Source organism: Epinephelus fuscoguttatus, linkage group LG3, assembly GCF_011397635.1.
Source record: "Epinephelus fuscoguttatus linkage group LG3, E.fuscoguttatus.final_Chr_v1".
In the NCBI taxonomy this organism is placed as follows: domain Eukaryota; kingdom Metazoa; phylum Chordata; class Actinopteri; order Perciformes; family Serranidae; genus Epinephelus; species Epinephelus fuscoguttatus.
Window position 1 is genome coordinate 35,612,851 of NC_064754.1, and position 20,167 is coordinate 35,633,017.

The window sequence follows — 20,167 nt, forward strand, 5'->3', positions numbered from 1 at the left end:
GCCTCTGTCACAACAGGCGATAATAACAACACTGTCAGTACTATGATGACCTTTATAAAGTGTCTGAGTGAAGGACAGGCTTCGGCGTACACACACCACATGTGTGTGTCCACGCATCGATTGGCAGCTTCGGCTCTGGTTCAGGATCGATAGCTTTCAGCTGAAGCCTGTCTTTGTGTCTATTCAAGAAAATGCTGAATTGTGCATTTTTCTACAATGGCACCAGCGCACACTCAAACATCAAATCCGAAACGGAAGAAAGCAAGCCAGATGGTTGGCTGTCTCAGTTAACCAGCCCAACACAGCTGAGTTAGTTACAGCCACTGCTGACCACCTGTTGATACTCACTTTAAGAGTAGCAGACATGCCCCTTATTACCTTAAATTAATTAACTTAAAAGTGAAATTGATGCTTGTGCTTTCTGTACTTCTGTGGTTAAACCATGGCTGGATTAACCTGTTAGGAAGCCCCAGGGCAAAATTTGGTTTTGGGCCCCCATTATCCCCCCTGTGCAATGTGGCCAAATTTGCAATTTAAAAAACACTTCCCAGATTCAAATTTGCTTTTTTACGTGAAAACCTGACCCAAAACAACCTATTCGTTGCCCATTTTTCAAGTGCATCACAGCCAACATTAATAAGGAGTGAGACAGACATCATAGCTGATCAAATAATTATTTCATGGCCGGGGTGTTGTCTGACAAAATTAATATTTGAACAGAGATAAATGACAACAGCTGGGCTGCGCGATCAGCTATATCAATGTTTAAAATGCGTAATAACTCAAAAAGTTAGATGACCGAGAGTTACCTTTTTAACTTTACAGCCACACAGTCCCTGTCTGTGACTAGGTTACACACGCACTCAGCAATGGTAAAGCATGTTACTCCACCGGTCTGTCTGCCTGCCCTCTGTGGTCACCTAGACTGTTTTTATATAGTCACCATATAGCTGTAATTTACACATTTTTCTATTTCTGTTTTCAGTCAGCTGAATGTGTATAACATACTTATTTAACTGCAGCTAATGAACCCCACGTTAACCACCATTCCCACGCTACTGCCCTGCATTGCAAGATCCTTAGTTTATAATTGCACCGTCTGTCTGTGAAAATCAACATAAATCCAGGTTAATAATAACAGCTTAGCTGTGTATTCTGCTATGTTGGCGTTTAAAATTAACAACTACAGAGACAGTTATAGACAACTAGGGTTTTCTTAACTGTCCCAGCACTTTAGCACACTGCCCATGACCCTGACTGGGCTAGCTCATCATTTTGGAAAAGCACCGTTGTGAAGAAAGAAAAATGCTGTTACTGTCTTGAAGGAGGGCTGATATGGAGAGAAAAAGGTGCATTTACAAATTAAACTATCTTAATGTGGACACTCAGCCTGTAAAAATAACCCTAATGATGTCATCATGGTCAGTTTGGCCTTAAAGTTTGAGAGGTAAAGGTATTTAAACAGACAGGTAAGATTTAATGCAAGATACTACTGAGTTGCATTGTGGGAGTTGTAGGATCCAGTATTTTTGAAGCTTGACTTAAATTAGCAACTAAAACGCAAGATTTCTCAGCCTCAGCCGCTGTGTTTGGAGCCATTGTTGTTTTAAACTGTCTTTGTAAAATCATTAACTTTATGGAAGAGCAACACTAAAAAAAATGGAGTACATATTAAATTTTGTTATACTAACAGGAAATCGTACATTTCATGTGCCAATGCATGTGAAACCGCAACGCTGACATGACATTGCCAAATTTATTCCACAAGGACAAAAGCAAAAATGTTTTCCAGAGATTTCCTTATTAATATTCATTAATTACTTTTGTTAGTTTATGGTGCTGCCTCACCACCATCCACATTTTATTCTTGTTTCGTAGCTGTTAGCAGCCTCTCATGTTTCTTTGTGCAATTCAAAGCCTAAAGTAGGACAATAGTGTCTTTCAATAGCACACAAAAAAATCAGGCACTGTATATTTTGGATAATGACTTACAGTATACTGTTACAGTACTTTTCCACTGTCACCACACTACATACTCACACCTGCTCAGTGTTGCTGTAGGATGTAGTGTAATTGGTACACAGCTCCAGTGTACATTAATCTGTGTGTAGAAGTTTAAATTGAAGGTGAATCCTTACATTTTCTTTTATTCTGCAAAATTAACTGTTGAAAATTTGTCATTTGTTAACTTCGTTCATATCTATGAAAAAAGAACTAAAATCTGATGTCAGAATCTTTAGTTTTAGTATACTCTTGTACAAGTAAATACCACTGCAAATACATATATTTATTTTGCTGTTGAAAATCTTAATAATTTTTGTCTTTTTTTCCCTCTTTTTTTATGCAAATGATTGATTGTATTTTAGTATTGCTTAAAAAAGTGGAGGATAAAACTGCATGACATCAGTTATTGTTCTGAAATTCAAAGTAATCACTCATATAAATGCAAAAGTCTTTTAGAAAATACATATTCATTTTAATACAAATACACCAGTACATAGAGAACTGCAGTTTAAAACTTACATATTTTCACAGCTGTGAGGCAGAGATAACAGCTCCATATTTCTTCATGGGGCATAGATATCATTCGACTTAATTAAGTATAATGACCAAATGCAATATAATGACTGCTGATGTCTGCATAATGTAACTACTGTTGATATAGTGAGCTGAAGTTAAGTGCCCAAAGCTGTCATGAGAGGAGGACTCTGTTGTCTTTGGCCCACTTCCTCAGAGCTCGGATGATGTATTCAACCTGGGGGTTTCCTGAATTTCGCAGCAGAGACAACACCTCTTTGAGCGTCTCCCTAGAACACAAACAGGAAATGTGAGGAAATAAGATTAGATCAAGAATGCACCATCTCTCATGTTTCTTTCATTTAGACTCAAACAGAACACAGAAGTTTGATATGTCAGCCCAGGTGTTATTCAGTTTTCCTGGGTAATGGCAGGAATCTCTTTGACAAATGATATTCCGCAACTAAACAAACATAGAGAACAATGGTATATGTGTGATGATGAAATCACAGCATCGCACAGGGAAAAAAGAGACAAACATACTTGGGCTCTTTGTTTGCCAGTATGAGCTGGAAGATGCCAACACACGCCCCTCTCTTGCCCTCCCAGTAGTTGGATCCTGGGTCCAGTTTCTCCAGTGCATCAAACGCCTTAGCTGCATAGTAGAACTGACCCATCTGAAAGAACAGGCTGTGATCATGAGCACTAGTATGCAACATATGGAGGCACAGATTAAATTGCCACTTTACCAAATGAGCATTTAGTCTGTGACTCACACTTTTGGGTGCATTTCAAAAGACACAGTGAGAAAACTTGAGGGCATTGTGATGGACAACACCTCGAGCAACATAACCACAGCTTGGATAAAATGTGCTTATGCAAGATGTGGAAATAATGACAGAGCCCAAACTGAGATGTATGACATAAATACCACAAAAATGGAAGCTGGAGAATAAAATGTGCAATTTCTCCATTTGGGAATCAAGCTTATGTACATATTTGACATATTTGAGTTCAGGAAACAGGAATACTTGTTTTGTAGCACAAAACTGAAGGAAAGCAATAAATGATGGTATTTTAATGGAGAAAGATTCAGGTGAAGACATTAGTGCAATGGTGCTTAATAGAGCTGAAGTGATTGGTTGACTGAAAGAAAAGTTAACAGCCACTATTTTGATAAATTATTGATCATTTGAGTCACTTTTCAAGTCAAAAATTGGTGGTGCCAGCAGGTTAAATCAGAGAATATTCTGCTTTTCTCAATTTGATATGATTATAAACTGAATACTGTTAGGATTGGGACTGTTGGTCGGACAAAACAAGACATGTGAAGATGTGACCTTGGGCTCTGGGAAGTAGTAATGGAGAGTTTTACAGACCAAACAATAATCAACCAATTGAGAAAATAAGCTGCAGATTAACCAGTAACGGACACAATCATTAGTTGCAGTCCTTCACAGGAAAATAAATGGCAAATAAACATTCATACTAGGGCTGCAAGTAAATACTTACCTGTTTTTTTAAATTCTGAAAAATGTCAGTCATAGTTTCCCAGAACCCAAGAAGAAGACTCAAGAATGAGTTATATTTCATGTGCAATAATATAAAACAGTGAAACTCACACAGAACCAGAGAATGTTGCGGCGTTACTGCTTGAATTATAACTCAAACAATTAATTGATTATTAAAACTGTTAGCGATTAATTTTCTGTCCATCCACTCAGCAATTAATTGACTAATTGCTTCAGCAATAATTCATACATTTACACATGTATTCCCATGTAAGTGGTCACCACGGATGATTCACAAGGCAGAAAACAGAGGATGATGTCACCTTGTAGCAGTCGTTGGCAATAAGTTGCAGCAGACTGAAGGAATCGGAGGATGTGCCCATCTTCAGATAGAGCTCCCAGGCAAGCCGACCCCTCTGGTTCATTATGTCTGACAGGAACAAGACGAGCGTACAATAATCCATCATTCACAGGCAGTTTCAGCAACTTTTATAGATTCAGATTTAGAAAATATTAAACCCCTGCGGGCAGGTTTCATTGATGTGGATTAAATCAAGAAGGGGAGAGAAATCTTTTAATGGAGATATCCATTTCTTAGAGCTGCTGAGCGTAACACCGACTGAGTGCAAGAGCGAACCTAAATTCTTTACAGACCTGAGGCTAAAAAATCTGGCAGTGATGTTTGATTCAGATCTCAGCCTCAGTGAACAGTATAAAGGCTTCCTCAGTCTTGCTTTCTCCAACTCAAGGCCTCTGAGAGCATTCTCCGTGCTTTTATGTCATCAGGTGTAGACTACTGTGACTTTTTTTATGTATGCCTGAAAAAGGCCTCTCCTTTGTGTAGCTGGTGCCAAATGCAGCAGCAAGCCTGTCAGCGAAAACTAAGCAACTGGATGATATTGCTCAGAGTTTGGCAATTTCACACTACTTATGCAAAATGTCAACTCCCGGGCTTCTTGCTGAACAAACACCTCACCAGCAGTCTGGCATTTTGACATGGTATTCTCTCAATGGCGGCCTGTTGCGTTGAGGATTCATTTTGAGATTTTACTTATTTATTTTATTCTTATGGAATGATATGGAATGATTTGTCTGTTTTTACAGTGTCAACCAACTTGGTTCAAACGTTTAATAAATAACCCATAAATCCCTCTGTGCCAGAGTTTAGCATGAGATCTGTTCAGAGTCCTGAACTGGACCTATGCTCTGATTTCTGATCTTTTTTTTTCCAGATAAACAATTTTTTTTGTTTGAACTTCTGACTAATACACAGACGGGCAGACAACATGACAATTCCAAAAAGTGAAGCCAAAACATCTCGATCACCAGCAGGTGGCTGGCTGCACTATAGGTCATAAACCCTGCCCTGTCCATGTTAGTGGACGGGGGCTCAAGTCAAATACATTTTTCCCAAAGATGGTTTGTATCATTTTAAAGAGTCATTTTCACTCTGTTGTATGTTCAAGAGTACATTTTTCTCTTAACTTTGGGTTTAATTATTTATTCATTCATCATTCATTCATCTTCTAACCGCTTCATCCTCTTGAGGGTCGCGGGGGGGCTGGAGCCTATCCCAGCTACATCGGGTGAGAGGCAGGGTACACCCTGGACAGGTCGCCAGACTATCGCAGGGCTGACACATAGAGACAAACAACCATTCTCGCTCACATTCACACCAATTAACCTAGTCCCCAATCTGCATGTCTTTGGACTGTGGGAGGAAGCCGGAGTGCCCGGAGAGAACCCACGCTGACACGGGGAGAACATGCAAACTCCGCACAGAAGGGCTCCCACGCCCGGGATCGAACCGGCAACCCTCTTGCTGTGAGGCGAGAGTGCTAACCACCACACCACCGTGCCGCTCTGTCTGCCAATCAGTGTGCTCGTGATCAATGGTTCTGCTTGGGATCGCTTGGACGGCCAGAACTTGATACCGCTGAGATCTCTACTTTAATTTTGAAGTGGAGACACATTGTCCATCTTCATATACAATTATTAGACTTCTACATTAAAGTTTTAATTCTCGTTTAACTGGATTTAAATACTAGTCAATCAATACATCTATAAAACTACTGTAATCTTTTTATTGCCTTCTAACATTCTTGTATTGTTTTTATGTTTTCCTTTACTCCATTAAAGTTTGTTTACAGTTCCTTTTAAATTTTAAATGAATGTTAAGTTGACTGTCTTGTGTATGAATTGTGCTTGAATTTCCTGACCTAAGTCCTTTGCTCCGCTAGGGAGCAGAGGCCATTGACAATCCACCACCTGACTCAATTGTACCACAGAAATGAGTGTGCCTAACAGAAAGATTTTTGCAATTAAACACACTGTCATCAGAACGACTCCAAAACGTACAGCATCGTGCCAGCCAGCTGAGGTAAACATAGTCATTCTTGATCTTTTCACTCTGAATCAGCAGAAAAACCTGAAAGAAATATCAAAATAAGTTAGAAAGTGCAATTAGCAACTTATCAAAATTGATCAAAGTCTGTAAAAAGCAGCAGTTGTGTAAAAAGGAACAATTAAGTTAAGTACCTCCTCTGCTTCTTTGTAGTTGCCAAGGGCTGCTTTAGCCTGAGCATAGTTGAAGTTGAATGTATCATCATTATAGAAGTAACCCTACAAAAAAAGCACAATTATGCCAACACAAAAAAGGTTAAGTGTTTGATTCCAAAAAAATGTACTGCATGTGTAAAGCACCACTTGTCACCCAGTGTGTGGGAGTCTTTTTTAAACCCCATCTTACATACCACAGTGAAGTATTATCATTGTGATTCTTGACTGGAATATACTGTATACCATATAATGTGTGCCTTGTATTGAGCAACACTAACCTTGACTGAGTTTAGATATATGAGAACATCTTCAAACTGTCTCAAGAGGAAAAAGCAGGAGGCCATGCACTGTCTGCCAGGAATAGTGTCTGAAAGTGAGAAATGTGTCACACACACATTCTTACACAGAGTTGCTTTAAAAGCTCATATTGAGATGAAATTTCTATTCAACGTACCGCACTCGCTGGCCGAGCCTCCGACCAACTGGAAGAACTGCTGAGCAAATTTCAGGTGATCCCTCTGAAAGATAAAAGAGCAATGACAAATATTTGTCTCTCCGACTCACTCTTATCGCATTTGTTTGTGTATTTTACAGAAGTACTCACTGATCCAATTTCTTGTCCCAACGCTGCATTTACCACTCCTTTCAAGATATATTCCTGAGAAAATAAATGATCAGTTCCCTTTATGATGAAATGTTTTTTTAAAAAGGGAGAAAGGCAACACAGAATATCTTTTCTTTAAACTTAAATGTAATAATTTACTTGTGGGTAACACATAAATAAGTTCATAAACAAGAAGTTTATCCATCATTTTTATCTTTTTTCTTTTGTTGCTTCAAACTCTCCCAAAATCCATTTCAACAAGTTCAAAAAAGGCATTAAAAAAGAGATACAAAAGCCAAACACTTCATCAGTTTCACAGGCTTTCAGATCCAGGCGACATTCAAGTGCTTTTGAAGATAAAAAACTGGTCATATAAAAAAAAGGCTCTTCAGGAACTCTTAAGTGGAGCGAGGGAAAGAGATTTGATAACAGACTTCTTTTTAACACTGCATGATCCTGGTTTTATTGCACATTTTCTTCCCTGTTAAAAAGTGGAATCTATATATATATATATATATATATATATATATGAGCACAGGTTCTCAGAAGCACAGCTACTGTGTTATTTTTCATGTTAGAGTAACGCTGAGCAGAGAGTCTCTTATTAAGACCAAATAGTTATATAATGCGTCAGAATATAACATCACATTAAAACCGAGTGTCACTTTGAATTGTTACCTGAGGTGTCGTGGGCACCAAATCTTGGATGAGGTTGTAGGCTTCCTGGACATCATCTGGAAGCATAAAATGGAGCATGTGAATCCATGAGCTATGGTTGGTTTGCTCTGAAATCTGACATTTAGAAACACTACACATGTAATTAACAGCAACATGACAATAAGGATGATGTGTTTTCTCTAAATCTGACGGTGTAAGTACTCAGTAATGAAAAAGGTAATTACATAAGGTTTTCTAACATTTTTTAACATCCTTATTGTACAAAACAATATTAAATAAAACAGAGCATAACATAAAAGAGTTTGATCTCAAATAGTTGAGTATTCCAAACTTAAGTGACATATTCTGTATACATGCATGCATCCTCTAAACACAACAAACAGCACTGTCCATGGTTCTGAAACAACAGCGAAGCAAGAGTCACATGTATCTCAGCCAATTATTTGGTTGTTTATGCTATTTTTTTATAGATACATAGGCCTAACAGAGGGGGCAAAAAATACAGAAGAGGAAGCTAAGCCCCCCATAAGACACGCTCAATGTCATAACTGAAAAATGGGAGAATGACTGACTATATACAAGAATGGACAATGCATCTGCACTTCCAACCACTGTACAAAAAAGCCAACGTATGCCAGATACGGCCACTGCCATCTTGCACTGGTGACATCATTTGGAGCCAGAGTCTGTGCTGTGGCAATTACTGCAGTACCAAGTTGCTGCCCAAACACCCAATTTGGAGCAGCATCATTAATCACAAGCACACCAACTGGCACACACACAGCTGTCAATCATGATGTCACAACCCCCCTTTATAGCATCAGATAACTTTTTGAATTTTTTTTTTTTTTTTGGATTTTTTGTTTTGTGTTCTTTTACACTAAAGTGTGTCCTATCCGCTAAATTGGTGGAGGCAGGGTTTATAACCTCTACTGCAGCCAGCCACCAGGGGGCAACTGAGATGCTTTGTCTTAGCTTCCCCCTTTGTAGAGCGGTCTATGGATGTATTAAGAGACCTGGATACAGCATTGGCGACAGGGCCCCATTCATTCCTGAAAGTTGCTCAGTGGAGCTTGAAGTCAGAAATGCTCAATTTCCACGATATGAAATCAGCGCTGCTTCTGCATTATTGGGTCCATCAAGCAGGCACAGTAGACACTTGTGGCTACTAAGCCAAGTGCGGCCGAGCAGCCAACTTCCTCCAGCTGAGCGTCTGACTTGCGGTTTAGTGCTGCACATGGACCGCGGAACGCATCTGAACAAGGGGGGAACCATAATTTCAAGTCACGTGGGGGGGGGGATGCATTGAAACAGACAATATTACTGATGTATTAAATAACGTTGCAGAGCACTTTTTTTATTCCGACGCCACACAGTCACATCTACAGTACACGCATGAACACAAACACATGCTTGCTCAGATTAACCCCTCTGATCCCACTCTAACATTCACACACAACAGGCCAAGCCTATTTACACATAAACGCACAGATGAAACTATAGCAAACAACAAAGTACATCCAGTCCACAACCACAACTCATCTTTCTGCCTTGAATCTAAATCAACATCATATTCATTATCATCACAAGTCAGCACTCATATCAGACTGATGTGCAGAGCCGCACACACCCACACCCACACACACACACACACACACACACACACACACACACACACACACACACACACACACACACACACCCAACAACAAAACAAGCGCAGCTGCGCAGGTACTGAAAAGTAACCAGAACGCTGAATTTCTGACCATTATCGCCCGCAACTTCAACGTGTGTGTTACACTCCCGCCCACTCCCGCAAAACTCTGAGAATTTATGCCCGCACAATAATAGAGATGCATTGATTTTGTGTCTTCTCCCGTCCCACAGGAGAAAACACGTAGGCTATTAATATAGAGATTCATGGGGTTGTTTGTTTCGTTTCCCTGGTCTGCATGTCTTTTGATGCACTGGTCAGGAATAGCGCTCCTATTTCGTTGTTTCATTTAATTTTTAATGAAATAAAGACTGTTTCATATTCTATTCTCCTCCTCTGTATTTATTTATTTTTCTACCTTTATATAATCACGCAGTGATTGAGGTTAAGGCAAGCCCGTCGCCAGGATGAAGTTACTGAGGGGGCAGTTAAAAATTACGAGGGGGCAAATCTTTATTATGCAACATAGGTTCACACAATGAGTTATAAAGAACGCGCAGACGTGCGTAATAGTCGCGCGTAATGAGAGCTCGTCGCCGGTGAAACACAATAAACTGCACGTCTTCTTTCATGTTTGTCTCATGACAGATGGAGCTGACAGACAGACAGACAGACAGACAGACAGGTAGAGCAAGCGGCAAATTGGTATGAAAGCTGGTTCAGGGCATATTCGTCCATTTATGAATAAATATGGAGTGGAAACGCTCATGCATGTGCACCAAGTTCCTGTGTTGACATCCCGTCGCTAGGCTACATCTTCTTCTTCTTCTTCTTTTTCTTCTTCTTCTACTGTTTAATGGGGACCCGCGGGACCCGGCGGGACCCAATCCCAATGCAGCCCTCTATGTCAGAGCACAAAAGTTACCCGGGCCATGGCCCCCTTGGCCCCCCTGGTCCCCCCGGTTCCGCAGTCTATGGTGCTGCACTTACTTAAATGGGGAGAAAGAAATTTAATCTTGTGGCTCATTTAGACTTTCGAAATGTTATCAGATCAAATGGATTAAATCTTAATAGTGGAATGAGTCATTTCATGGGAGTTGTGAGACTCAAAAAAATGTATCCACTGATTTTTTTTATGTCTCTTTCCCAATGTAAGTCCATGGGAAAAAGTGTTCTTGAGCCCAATGACATTACCTAACGGACCCCAGAAATTGCAGTACCACTGGTTGGCCACCACGGAAATTGGATTCAAAGCCTGGCACACTTCTTGGAGGCCTGGAGCTGTCATATTGTCCATCTTTTAATATGGATTTATGAGTAAAAAAAAATGATAATATTTGACAAAGGCAAAACCTGATCATTTAGATCTGATTAAGTAAACTCTTAGTGACTAGATCTCATGCACTTACCCTGCAGTCTACACTACATAACGCAGTCTAAAACACTTTCCAGGACACCACTGCTGCTAATGTCACTGATGACGTCAATGAATTCACTGAGTCCATGGTAGACTTAATTTGTAAAACAACAGAAGCAACTGTACCCAAACTACAGTTGAATCATTCAACAACCAGAAACCATGGATTACGAGAACCATCCGGGGTGCTATAAACACACGCACTGCAGTCTGAAAACATGGACAATTATAAAGCAGCAGCCTTCAATTTAAGAAGGGAAGCAAAAAGGGTCTAACTGCGATGCACAATTTGAAGGAGCTGAAGGGATCTAATTTCACTGGTGTTGTAAACAAATTCATGTATTATTTTAAAATAAGACTGTTGATGCATTTCATTAGAAATCTTTCCCTTGTTTTGCTCTTTCCAGAGAACTGCAATGCCACGGCTGCACACCTTGTCTGAGATAGTAGATGACCAGGTTGAGTCTGGCCTCGGGGATCACATCTATCAGAGGAGGCAGCACCTGCAATGCCCCCTCCCCACCACGAAACACCACCTGCAGAACACAGGGGAGAGATGCAGACTGTGGAAAAGTAGCATGTAAGTCACTTGTGTGTGCACACACACACCAGCACACACCTACACACTGACAGCTAGAGCTTGCAAAGAGCTTACCAGGTTGTGTCGGATAAGCTCCTTAGCAAACTCAAAGGAGCAGGAGGAGATGTCGATTAGGTTCTTCAACTCAGCCTGAAAGGGAAAAAGAGCAAACAGTATACAAGTCATACCTTCCACCATTTAATATCCCCACAGAAATGAAAAGGACAAGCAGACACTTACTCAACTGTACTAGTGCATGCGTGTTTATACAATTTAAAAAACAAAGATTCCCATTAAAAGCACCAAAAACTGTGCACTGACACCTTGAGAAACATCTTTCATCAGTTCCTTTTTTAAAAAATGTTACAGTACTGTGAACTGTTGTTTTAATTTTAAATATCTGCTTTTGTATTATTTGTTGGAGTTATTATGTTAACCTATTGGTGTTGATGATGAACCACAAACATGGATGGAGATTTGAAAATAGAAATGCAGTGGATATACCTTTTTTTTTTTGGACAGGAAATTGCTTTTTCATTTCAGTGTTACAAAACATAGGCTTTGACCTTTAGCCTTTTGGGTGATCTGACTTCACAAAAAAAAATTCAAAATGTGTGTATGAAAACGTGAAGAAACATCATATGAAGAACAACTAAAACACCAGCGAGGATATGCAGCAATCAAACACTGAGTACCTCAGCTTCCTTGCCATTGTAGAGTCTAAAGTGGTTGCAGGCTTTGAGGTTGAGGGCAATGGTGGAGTCAGGCATCCTCTGTAGGTACACGGCCAACACCTCCTGGGAGATATCGTAGTAGTCCAGCTTGTAGTAACACAAAGCCACGTAAACTTTCAGGGCCAGGAAATCTCTGAAAGACAAGATGCGATGAGGGTGTGAAACTGGCTTTCAGACTTATTACTTGTAGTGGACACATGATGTTACAGATTTTTTGGTTTAAATTAACAAAAATATGTTGTTTAGAACAGGAACTTTTTCAGCTGTTACCCATAATCACTCACTAGTGTTTTAAATTGCTTGACTTAGTAGTGTATACAGATTTAACTAAATTATACTGAAAGAGGAAATAGACACATTTTGCTTTAACTTATCATGATGATAACTTACCATAATGGCTTTAGAGTAATCACAAAATCGACGTTTTAATTGGTTTCCTATAAGCCTTGCTTTAAACATGCAATTCTGTCTGTCACTGGGTACGATCTCCTGGGAAAATAATGCTCGATTTACTCCATAGGAAGTGCGACAACCATTGCTCAAACAAAATGGGAATAGGATAGCACTTCTGTTTTTCCTGGTAGCTATCAGCAGCTATCTACAGTTACCAAAGAGTATCAGTTTAAGTTCTTTGCAGTTACTGTCCCCAGTAGCAGAAATGCAATTAATGGAACAACCAAAGTAACCACAGACAATGTAGTAGTTGCAAGCCTCTGAGTGGCCTGTTCTAGCTTTAAGTCAGATAAGGAAATCAAGAAATCATTCCAATTCATGACTGAATAAGAGAGGTTGGAGATTTGACGGCATGGACTCAAATTTGATCTGATAAAACTGTTAGCTTTGTATCTAATGGGAGTCTGCATTACAGTCTGGACCACTCTCGACAAGTGCTTCTTCTCTGCACTGATGTCTGCCTCCCATCTAGGGCAAGGGTCCATGGTACTTTATAATAATTGTCTTTCGTTTAAGAGTGTTAACTTGTTGACCCATGTGGGACACAAAGGGCAAGAGTTCAACGAGACTTAATACTTCAAACTTAAAACTGACCTGTGGTACAGTTTGTGTAATCACTTGCAACGTACATATTTTCTCTTTTAGTCAACACAGCATTTCAGCAAATGTCAGCTCATTTATTGTTGTATATCATGGTAACAAATATCTTACTATATAACGACGAAAACTCTGTGGGTGTGTGTGTGGGTGTGTCTGTCCCATGTTTTTCTCCTCACTGACTTGGTCAATCCATGTGAAATTTGGCACAGTGGTAGAGGGTCATGGGAGGATGTGAATGAAGCAATATTACATCAATTGGCCAAAGGGGGGCGCTATAGCAACTGACTGAAATTGCAAACTTTGAATGGGCATATCTCATGCCCCGCATGTCCTAGAGACATGAAACTTTGCACAGAGATGCCAAGAACCCATAACTTGGGGCGTCGGTGGCATGTACAAGGCTGTTGCCGCAGCGGCCCGGGTTCGAATCCAGCCTGTGGCCCTTTGCTGCATGTCATCCCCCCTCTCTCTCTCCCCCTTCACACTTACCTGTCATGTCCATTAAAGGCAAAATGGCCCAAAAAATATCTTTAAAAAAAAAAAAAAAAAGAACACATAACTTCCAGTTATATAGATTTTCCGCCATTTTGAATTTTTTGAAAAACACTTAAAATCGATCTCTTCCTAGGAAGTTTGACCGATCTGCATGAAACTCGGTGAACATAATCTAGGGACCAATATCTAAAGTTCCCTCTTGGCAAAAGTTGGAAAACTTACTAAAACTGAGCTTCTATAAGGCAGTGAATATTGCGGTGTATAACATCTCAAGGGTTTCACCGATCACCACGCAACTTTGTAGGCATATGACCACACATAATCTGAGGGGACCCCTCCATTATTGACCCAATCAAACAAAATGGGTGCGCTAGAGAGCAAGTTTACTAAACTTGGTAGATATGTAGAACAGGACGCCTCAAGGTGACTGGAGAAATTTAACTCTAATTGGCAACTGGGTGGCGCTGTAACAACAGAAAAATGCTTAAAAACAGCTAAAATGCGACCGATCGCTGTGGCTCCCCCTGTGGCCGAATGTTTGTTTTTTTCCCTAATTTTTGGTATGACTAAGTCATGGTATGGTATGCTGTACATAATCACGGAAACTGTCAGTGTGTCACTCTGTCAGTCAGTCATTCTGTCTGTCCCATGTTTTTCTACTCACTGACGTTCACTATGTGAAACTGCACATGGGGATTGAGGATTGGCATAGGAAGAAGGTGACAAAGTTACCAATGGGTATGGACTAGTCTTTATAAATGGACATATTTTTATAATATTTTTAATTGAAATTCTACATTGTGCAAAAAGGCTAGAGACAAGAGGTTATCACAGCAACAAACAGACACAAACAGAATGGGAATTAGCAGGCTAACAAACATGAGAGACACCAAGGCTTTGGGGAAATGGGCCAGGACTTAAGGTTTTTCTGCAAACTTCTCTGAGGAAAATATGTAGTTTTTTGCACAGCACTATTTTGACATGTCTGCATTTTCCTGTTAGCATTTAGAAGAAGTAGCAGCAGCCGTAAGGCTCATTTGCATTCCAATAGAAAGTGTGCTCAGAGCTGCTGCAGATGCCTGTACCTAACCTGAGATGCACCTTAGCCTACAGATGCCATAACGTCATGAATAGATCTCTGAGCAGCCGCACAGTGAAATCAAAGTCTTTCATTTTCTCACGGTTGCTACCTCAGATACAGTATATCAGTGTTAGAGGAAGCCAGCTCAGCAGGTCTGTTGCACTGACACTTGAATTATATTTATGGTTCCACAAGGCGTGAAGCTCCATTAACAACTCACACCTGTCAAGGTGGTGCTGGGATGGCACATGCGCCCAAGTGCAGCAGGACTGTGAAACTAATTTAAGAGAGCAAGAGGCAGCGGAAAGCTCAGACCTGTTCTGCAGTAGCAGGCGTTTATAGATGTCTATAGCCTCCTGGTAGTGGGAGCGCATGTAGTGGATGGATGCCAGGCTCAGCTGGTCCTCTGTCACATCCTCCAGGTTCTGGTGGAAACCCATCAGCCTCTTCTCATCGTTAAACTGAGACACAATATGAAAGAATACATCATTCAGAGATATGATCACGGTGACGCAAAAAGATTAAAAGACTGGGGGTAAAGCAAAGACATGAATCACATCAACAACAAGACACAACAGTAGAAATTGGTAACCAAAAGGATTGTTAAGATGAATGCACAGAAAATCTATTACACAAACTGTGGAGATGCCACTAAGTTTTTCCCATAGTTGTGCTTAGATGAAACAAGATGCAATAAATCTTTGTAGACTACTGTAGTATTGTATGACATGAAAACAGACTGGCATATTCCTCTCATATTTTAGACATAAACCTGCACATACAGTGCAGGGAGGCTCAGCTGTGAATTTTAAGTGATCATGTGAAGAATGAAAGGAAAAATAAACACACAATAGTAAACTTATGCAATAGTTTTCCAACCTTGTGAGCCAAATGGAAGAGTAGTCGGTTTTGGAGGGGGGACATTGGCGCTACAGACAGGAAGAGACACCAAATTTAGTTAGACAGCAAACCACATGACAATAAGAGGCCCAATTCATTAAAATAATAACCTTGCTCTCAGCAATTACACAGCTGAATGAACAACATTGTTAGTGATCTGGCAAAAAATGTAAATGACAACTGAGGCGTGAATTAATGGAAACTAAAAGTGTACAGCAACATCATTTAGCAAAATGTCCTGCCCTCTGTGTTCCCAAATCTGCATAAAAAAAGTCTTCAAAATAACAGCTGCCTTATATGAAAGCCCTGAGAGGCAAGCCAGGAGAAAAAAATGTGGTGATCTATTACCTAACTCTGAGCTAAACTGTTTTCTCTTTCCTCTTATGACATAAGAAAAGGTTTAAAAACTTGTTTTTTTCCATCACTGTATAACCTCTCTAAGTTCCTTAATCCTTTTTTATCTGTGAAACAGGTGGAGAAAAATGTTACCAAGTTTTACCAAAGAGAGTTTTACCAGGATCATTTCTTTAAATATATTATTTTTCACCTGTAAAATAAAAAGTTTGGGTGGATGAAATTTTTAGAGTGCAAGGAGAAATTAAACCTCACCTGGAAAAAGACATGAATTCTTTTAGTCCTATTTGGAACATGGGGCAGTGGTGCACTTCAGTCTCTTGTGGCCAAAATGAGTGTTACAACAACAAACACTTAAAAATGATCCTGTGAAAAAATAATTACCTACAAAAACTTATTTTCACCTGTTTTCACAAAAAAAGGTAACTTAAATGGTGCTAGGAAACTTCTTTTTCAACTGGGAAAAAAAAAATTTCCCCACACATTTCACAGATGTAAAAACATGCATGGAATTATCTTGGAAAAAATCTTTTTATTTTACCTGTTCTAGTCATAAACATAGAAGACAAAAAAAAATTAGATCAGACTTAGAAAATCGATCCCCACATTTCTTTTTCTCACTTGCGTCTCAGTGCTTCCATAGTTTCCGGATAAAGGCCTGAAAGGGATTGATAGATTTCTTGAATAAAACCTGGTGCATAATTACTATTCTAACTGAAGCTTGTCCAAAACAATATGTCCAAAAGTATGTGGACAACCCTATGTACAAAAATGGTGGGCTTTAATAATCTGTGATGTTTTGATTATGTTTTGATGAGGCACCAATATGTCAGTTAAATTCATGTGATTTTTCACTGAAATCACAGCAATGAGTAACATAACTGAAAAATAAACCAGTACTTATTGATGTTTAGAGCTCATAGCATCTTAATACCAATTTTGGTCCAATTCAATAATAAAAAATGATGTGAAAATATAAATTTAATATGTCCATTTGCATTGCTGATATGTATCCCATATTTTGTTATTATTTTCATAATATATTGATGACCTACAGACAATCGAATGCTTACTGGTGAGCAAGACAGTTACATGCAGTGGTTAGCAGTACAAAGGAAGACAACTAGAAAGCCTACCCTTAGATGCAGCCTCTTCGGCCTCTTTATAGAGCCCCAGAAAAAACAGTGCACAGGCCAGATAGACCCACACCTCAGCAGGACATTCAGGCTTCATGGTCAGAGACTTGTACTCCTGTCAGAACATGATGAGGAAATATTACTAATGTGATCACACTCTACAAAAAACTGTCAGTCACATCTTTATCCATTTATCCAACAGATATTGAGAATTACTCGTTACTTAAATACTGCATCCAGGGTACTTTATTTGAAATGATGTGTACCAAACTACACACACTCATTCAGACACACATTCAGCAAAAGTACCTCCATAGCTCTCTTGTAATCACCCAAGTGAAAGGCACAGTAGCCAATCCAGAGGTCCGCATGCTCCTCTTTCTCGCCAATACTTCTCTGGAACTAGGGATGACACAGCAACACATCAGCAGCAGCCGCAGCAGCATTCAGTAATACAGTTGTGTCTGTAGTGTAGATGTGGGAGTGATTCTATTTCTGAAACTTTAATTCCAGGGGCATGACACAGGATAATCTGCAGGAGGCATTACAAAAAAACAGTTAACCCCTGTGTGAAAGAGCAGCAATTATTTATTCAGCCACAGGGACAAGCCAGTCAAGGAGTGCCATCTCACTTAATCTCTCAACTGAGTTATCACATTTGGATATTTTTAATTATATAAAATTATTGCTTCATTTGTAATTTTTGAAGAAAAACAAAACCAAGAAGGATGTGACAAACAATCTTGATATGGACCCCCAGATTCCTTGATTGTGTGTGACCAACATACATACTGAGTGGGACATATTACAGTTGGAACAATAAACTTGTCAGTGCTCTCTGGTGGACAAACTATGCAATCGTGACACATCAAACCCACCTTGGCATTTCTTGTTACTTCCCTGCCTGCATACACACCAATACTAATATATCTGCAATGAGCTCATATCGGCCAGTATACTGTATACGCCTGATTAATTTATCAGTCTAATCCTAATACAGAACTCGACATTATATTCCTCGAGTTTTCTCTGAGTGTGACCACTTAACAACAACAAAAATGTGGCCAACAATCTAGTTTATGTCTCCAAAGAGTACGGCCGCCACTGTGACCTCAACTGCCACACATTCTGCACCCCAAAAACCTTGAATTTGAACCGATATGATTTGACGATTGATTGGATTCAATTAACTGGATTAATTTTACTGAACTAATTTCTAGAACTTTTTGAAGGGTATTGAGCTTTACCACCATAAACTTCAATTAAAAGCCTAGCACCAATTAAATGCCCAGTCTCTTTTACTAGCCCAGTGTGGCTACACATTTTGACAAAGAAACGCCTGTCTCAATTAGATGCCTGGTCTGGTTGCCAAGCAGTTTGTTTCTTTAATAGAAGTTCTTCAGATGTATAAAACTAGGTTGTTGACTACCTCAAATTATGTGTCCATTCCTTGATTACCCTGTAAGTAACTCAGATTCCTTTAGTCAGTAAGGGTCCTCAGATCAAAATGGTTTTAATAAAAATTAATCCAAGTTGTGAGTATTGTTTTAACTGGATAAAGTGGTGTTGTGTGGGTATGCCAGGTGCTGTAATCCTCAATTGCCATAACTCTCTTTCTCTCACATGCCCTGTCTGTCAGAGCTAGATCAAATGAATGATTCATCACTGATACGTTATCTGAGGCCTAACATTTAAACAAATAATATTTAAAGTGGTTTAAATAAAAAATTTGAACGTATTTCCCATCTTTGCTGAGCAACGGTTTTGTGTGGAAGGAATTAAAAGCCTGTCCAAAATTTAGGCCTGTTGATTTCGGTGATTAAATCAAATAATAGCCAAGGCTACTAACTGAAGTTTAATGGTAAATTGGTATTGAACCAAGTGCAGTTCTGTTAAATCATAACCCCACTGTTGCATTATTCCTTACATGTAAAAATAATAATTATGTGACACTTTTTCCCAACTTTGCAAAAATATTTACATGTTGATGAGCTGCAGTACAGCACACCCAAAGCTAGTCTAGAGGTCTGTCAGGATTCAATGGCTTGTGATCCATAAATGCATGTTATCATGTAGACACTAAACCTGTTCCCTCTAGTGAAGGGTGGCACGTTAACATTCACTCAAAAGCTAGCACGCAATTCTTCTGTATTAACCCATGTGTTACGTGTGTAACTACCTCTAACAGCGTCAGAGCCCCAAGGTAGTCTCTCTGTTGCAGGTATTCTTCCAAGGGGGGAACCTTTGTTTTGTTCTTCTTCTTTTTCTCACTGATGCTCGCCGGTGTCTCTCCTCCCACGGCCGGCTTCACGCGAGAGAGGATCTGCCAAGGAACATTTTGATTTCTGAAGTTAGCACAGAACTTTGAGCTAGTTAGGGCCAAAATATACGACAGTTTCACAAGCAGGTTAACTTAAAAGACAGCATTATAATGGTTTCGGCATGAGGTATGCAAAAATGTTAACTCACCATATCGGCGAGCCTTTCGTTAGGAGGCACCTAACGCTAGCTAAGACTTGTTTATCACTAGCCTTGGCAACGTAACGTTGGTGTTCCTATCAACTACAACACAACACCGTTAGCAGTTATTGTATACTCGCTACTTAACTTAGCTTCTTAGCTATCTAGTTTCATCTCAAATTGAAAACCGACAGGTAAGCCTAACGTTGTCAACGTAAACTATGTTATCCTACGACTAACATGGCAGTGATGAAATTACAATTAACTCGTTTTCGCACTACTAGGTGGAGAATTATGGATTGTCTTGGTTACGGCTAGCTAACGTTAGCTGACAATGAACGACAGTATAGATTAATTCCTATTCCGCTGTCATATTTTCAAATTAAAAGCACCAGCAAGAATCTGAATATCTAGTGAGGCAGTTTAACGCCAAT

General features: G+C 39.6%; 1 protein-coding gene across 1 annotated transcript; it reads right to left on the reverse strand.

The window, feature by feature from the left end:
- Positions 1-2,452: 2,452 nt before the first annotated feature.
- Positions 2,453-20,075, reverse strand: ttc26 (tetratricopeptide repeat domain 26). Its single transcript, XM_049570905.1, has 18 exons — positions 19,743-20,075; positions 19,453-19,596; positions 17,583-17,675; positions 17,274-17,388; positions 15,763-15,812; positions 15,199-15,344; positions 12,216-12,387; positions 11,596-11,670; positions 11,374-11,476; positions 7,870-7,925; positions 7,192-7,245; positions 7,042-7,105; positions 6,866-6,954; positions 6,567-6,650; positions 6,387-6,456; positions 4,352-4,458; positions 3,061-3,194; positions 2,453-2,807 (listed from the first exon to the last, which is right to left on the reverse strand). The coding sequence occupies exons 1-18, from the start codon at positions 19,743-19,745 to the stop codon at positions 2,693-2,695; spliced, it is 1,674 nt and encodes a 557-aa protein (XP_049426862.1). The 5' UTR covers positions 19,746-20,075; the 3' UTR covers positions 2,453-2,692.
- Between the last annotated feature and the right edge of the window lie 92 nt (positions 20,076-20,167).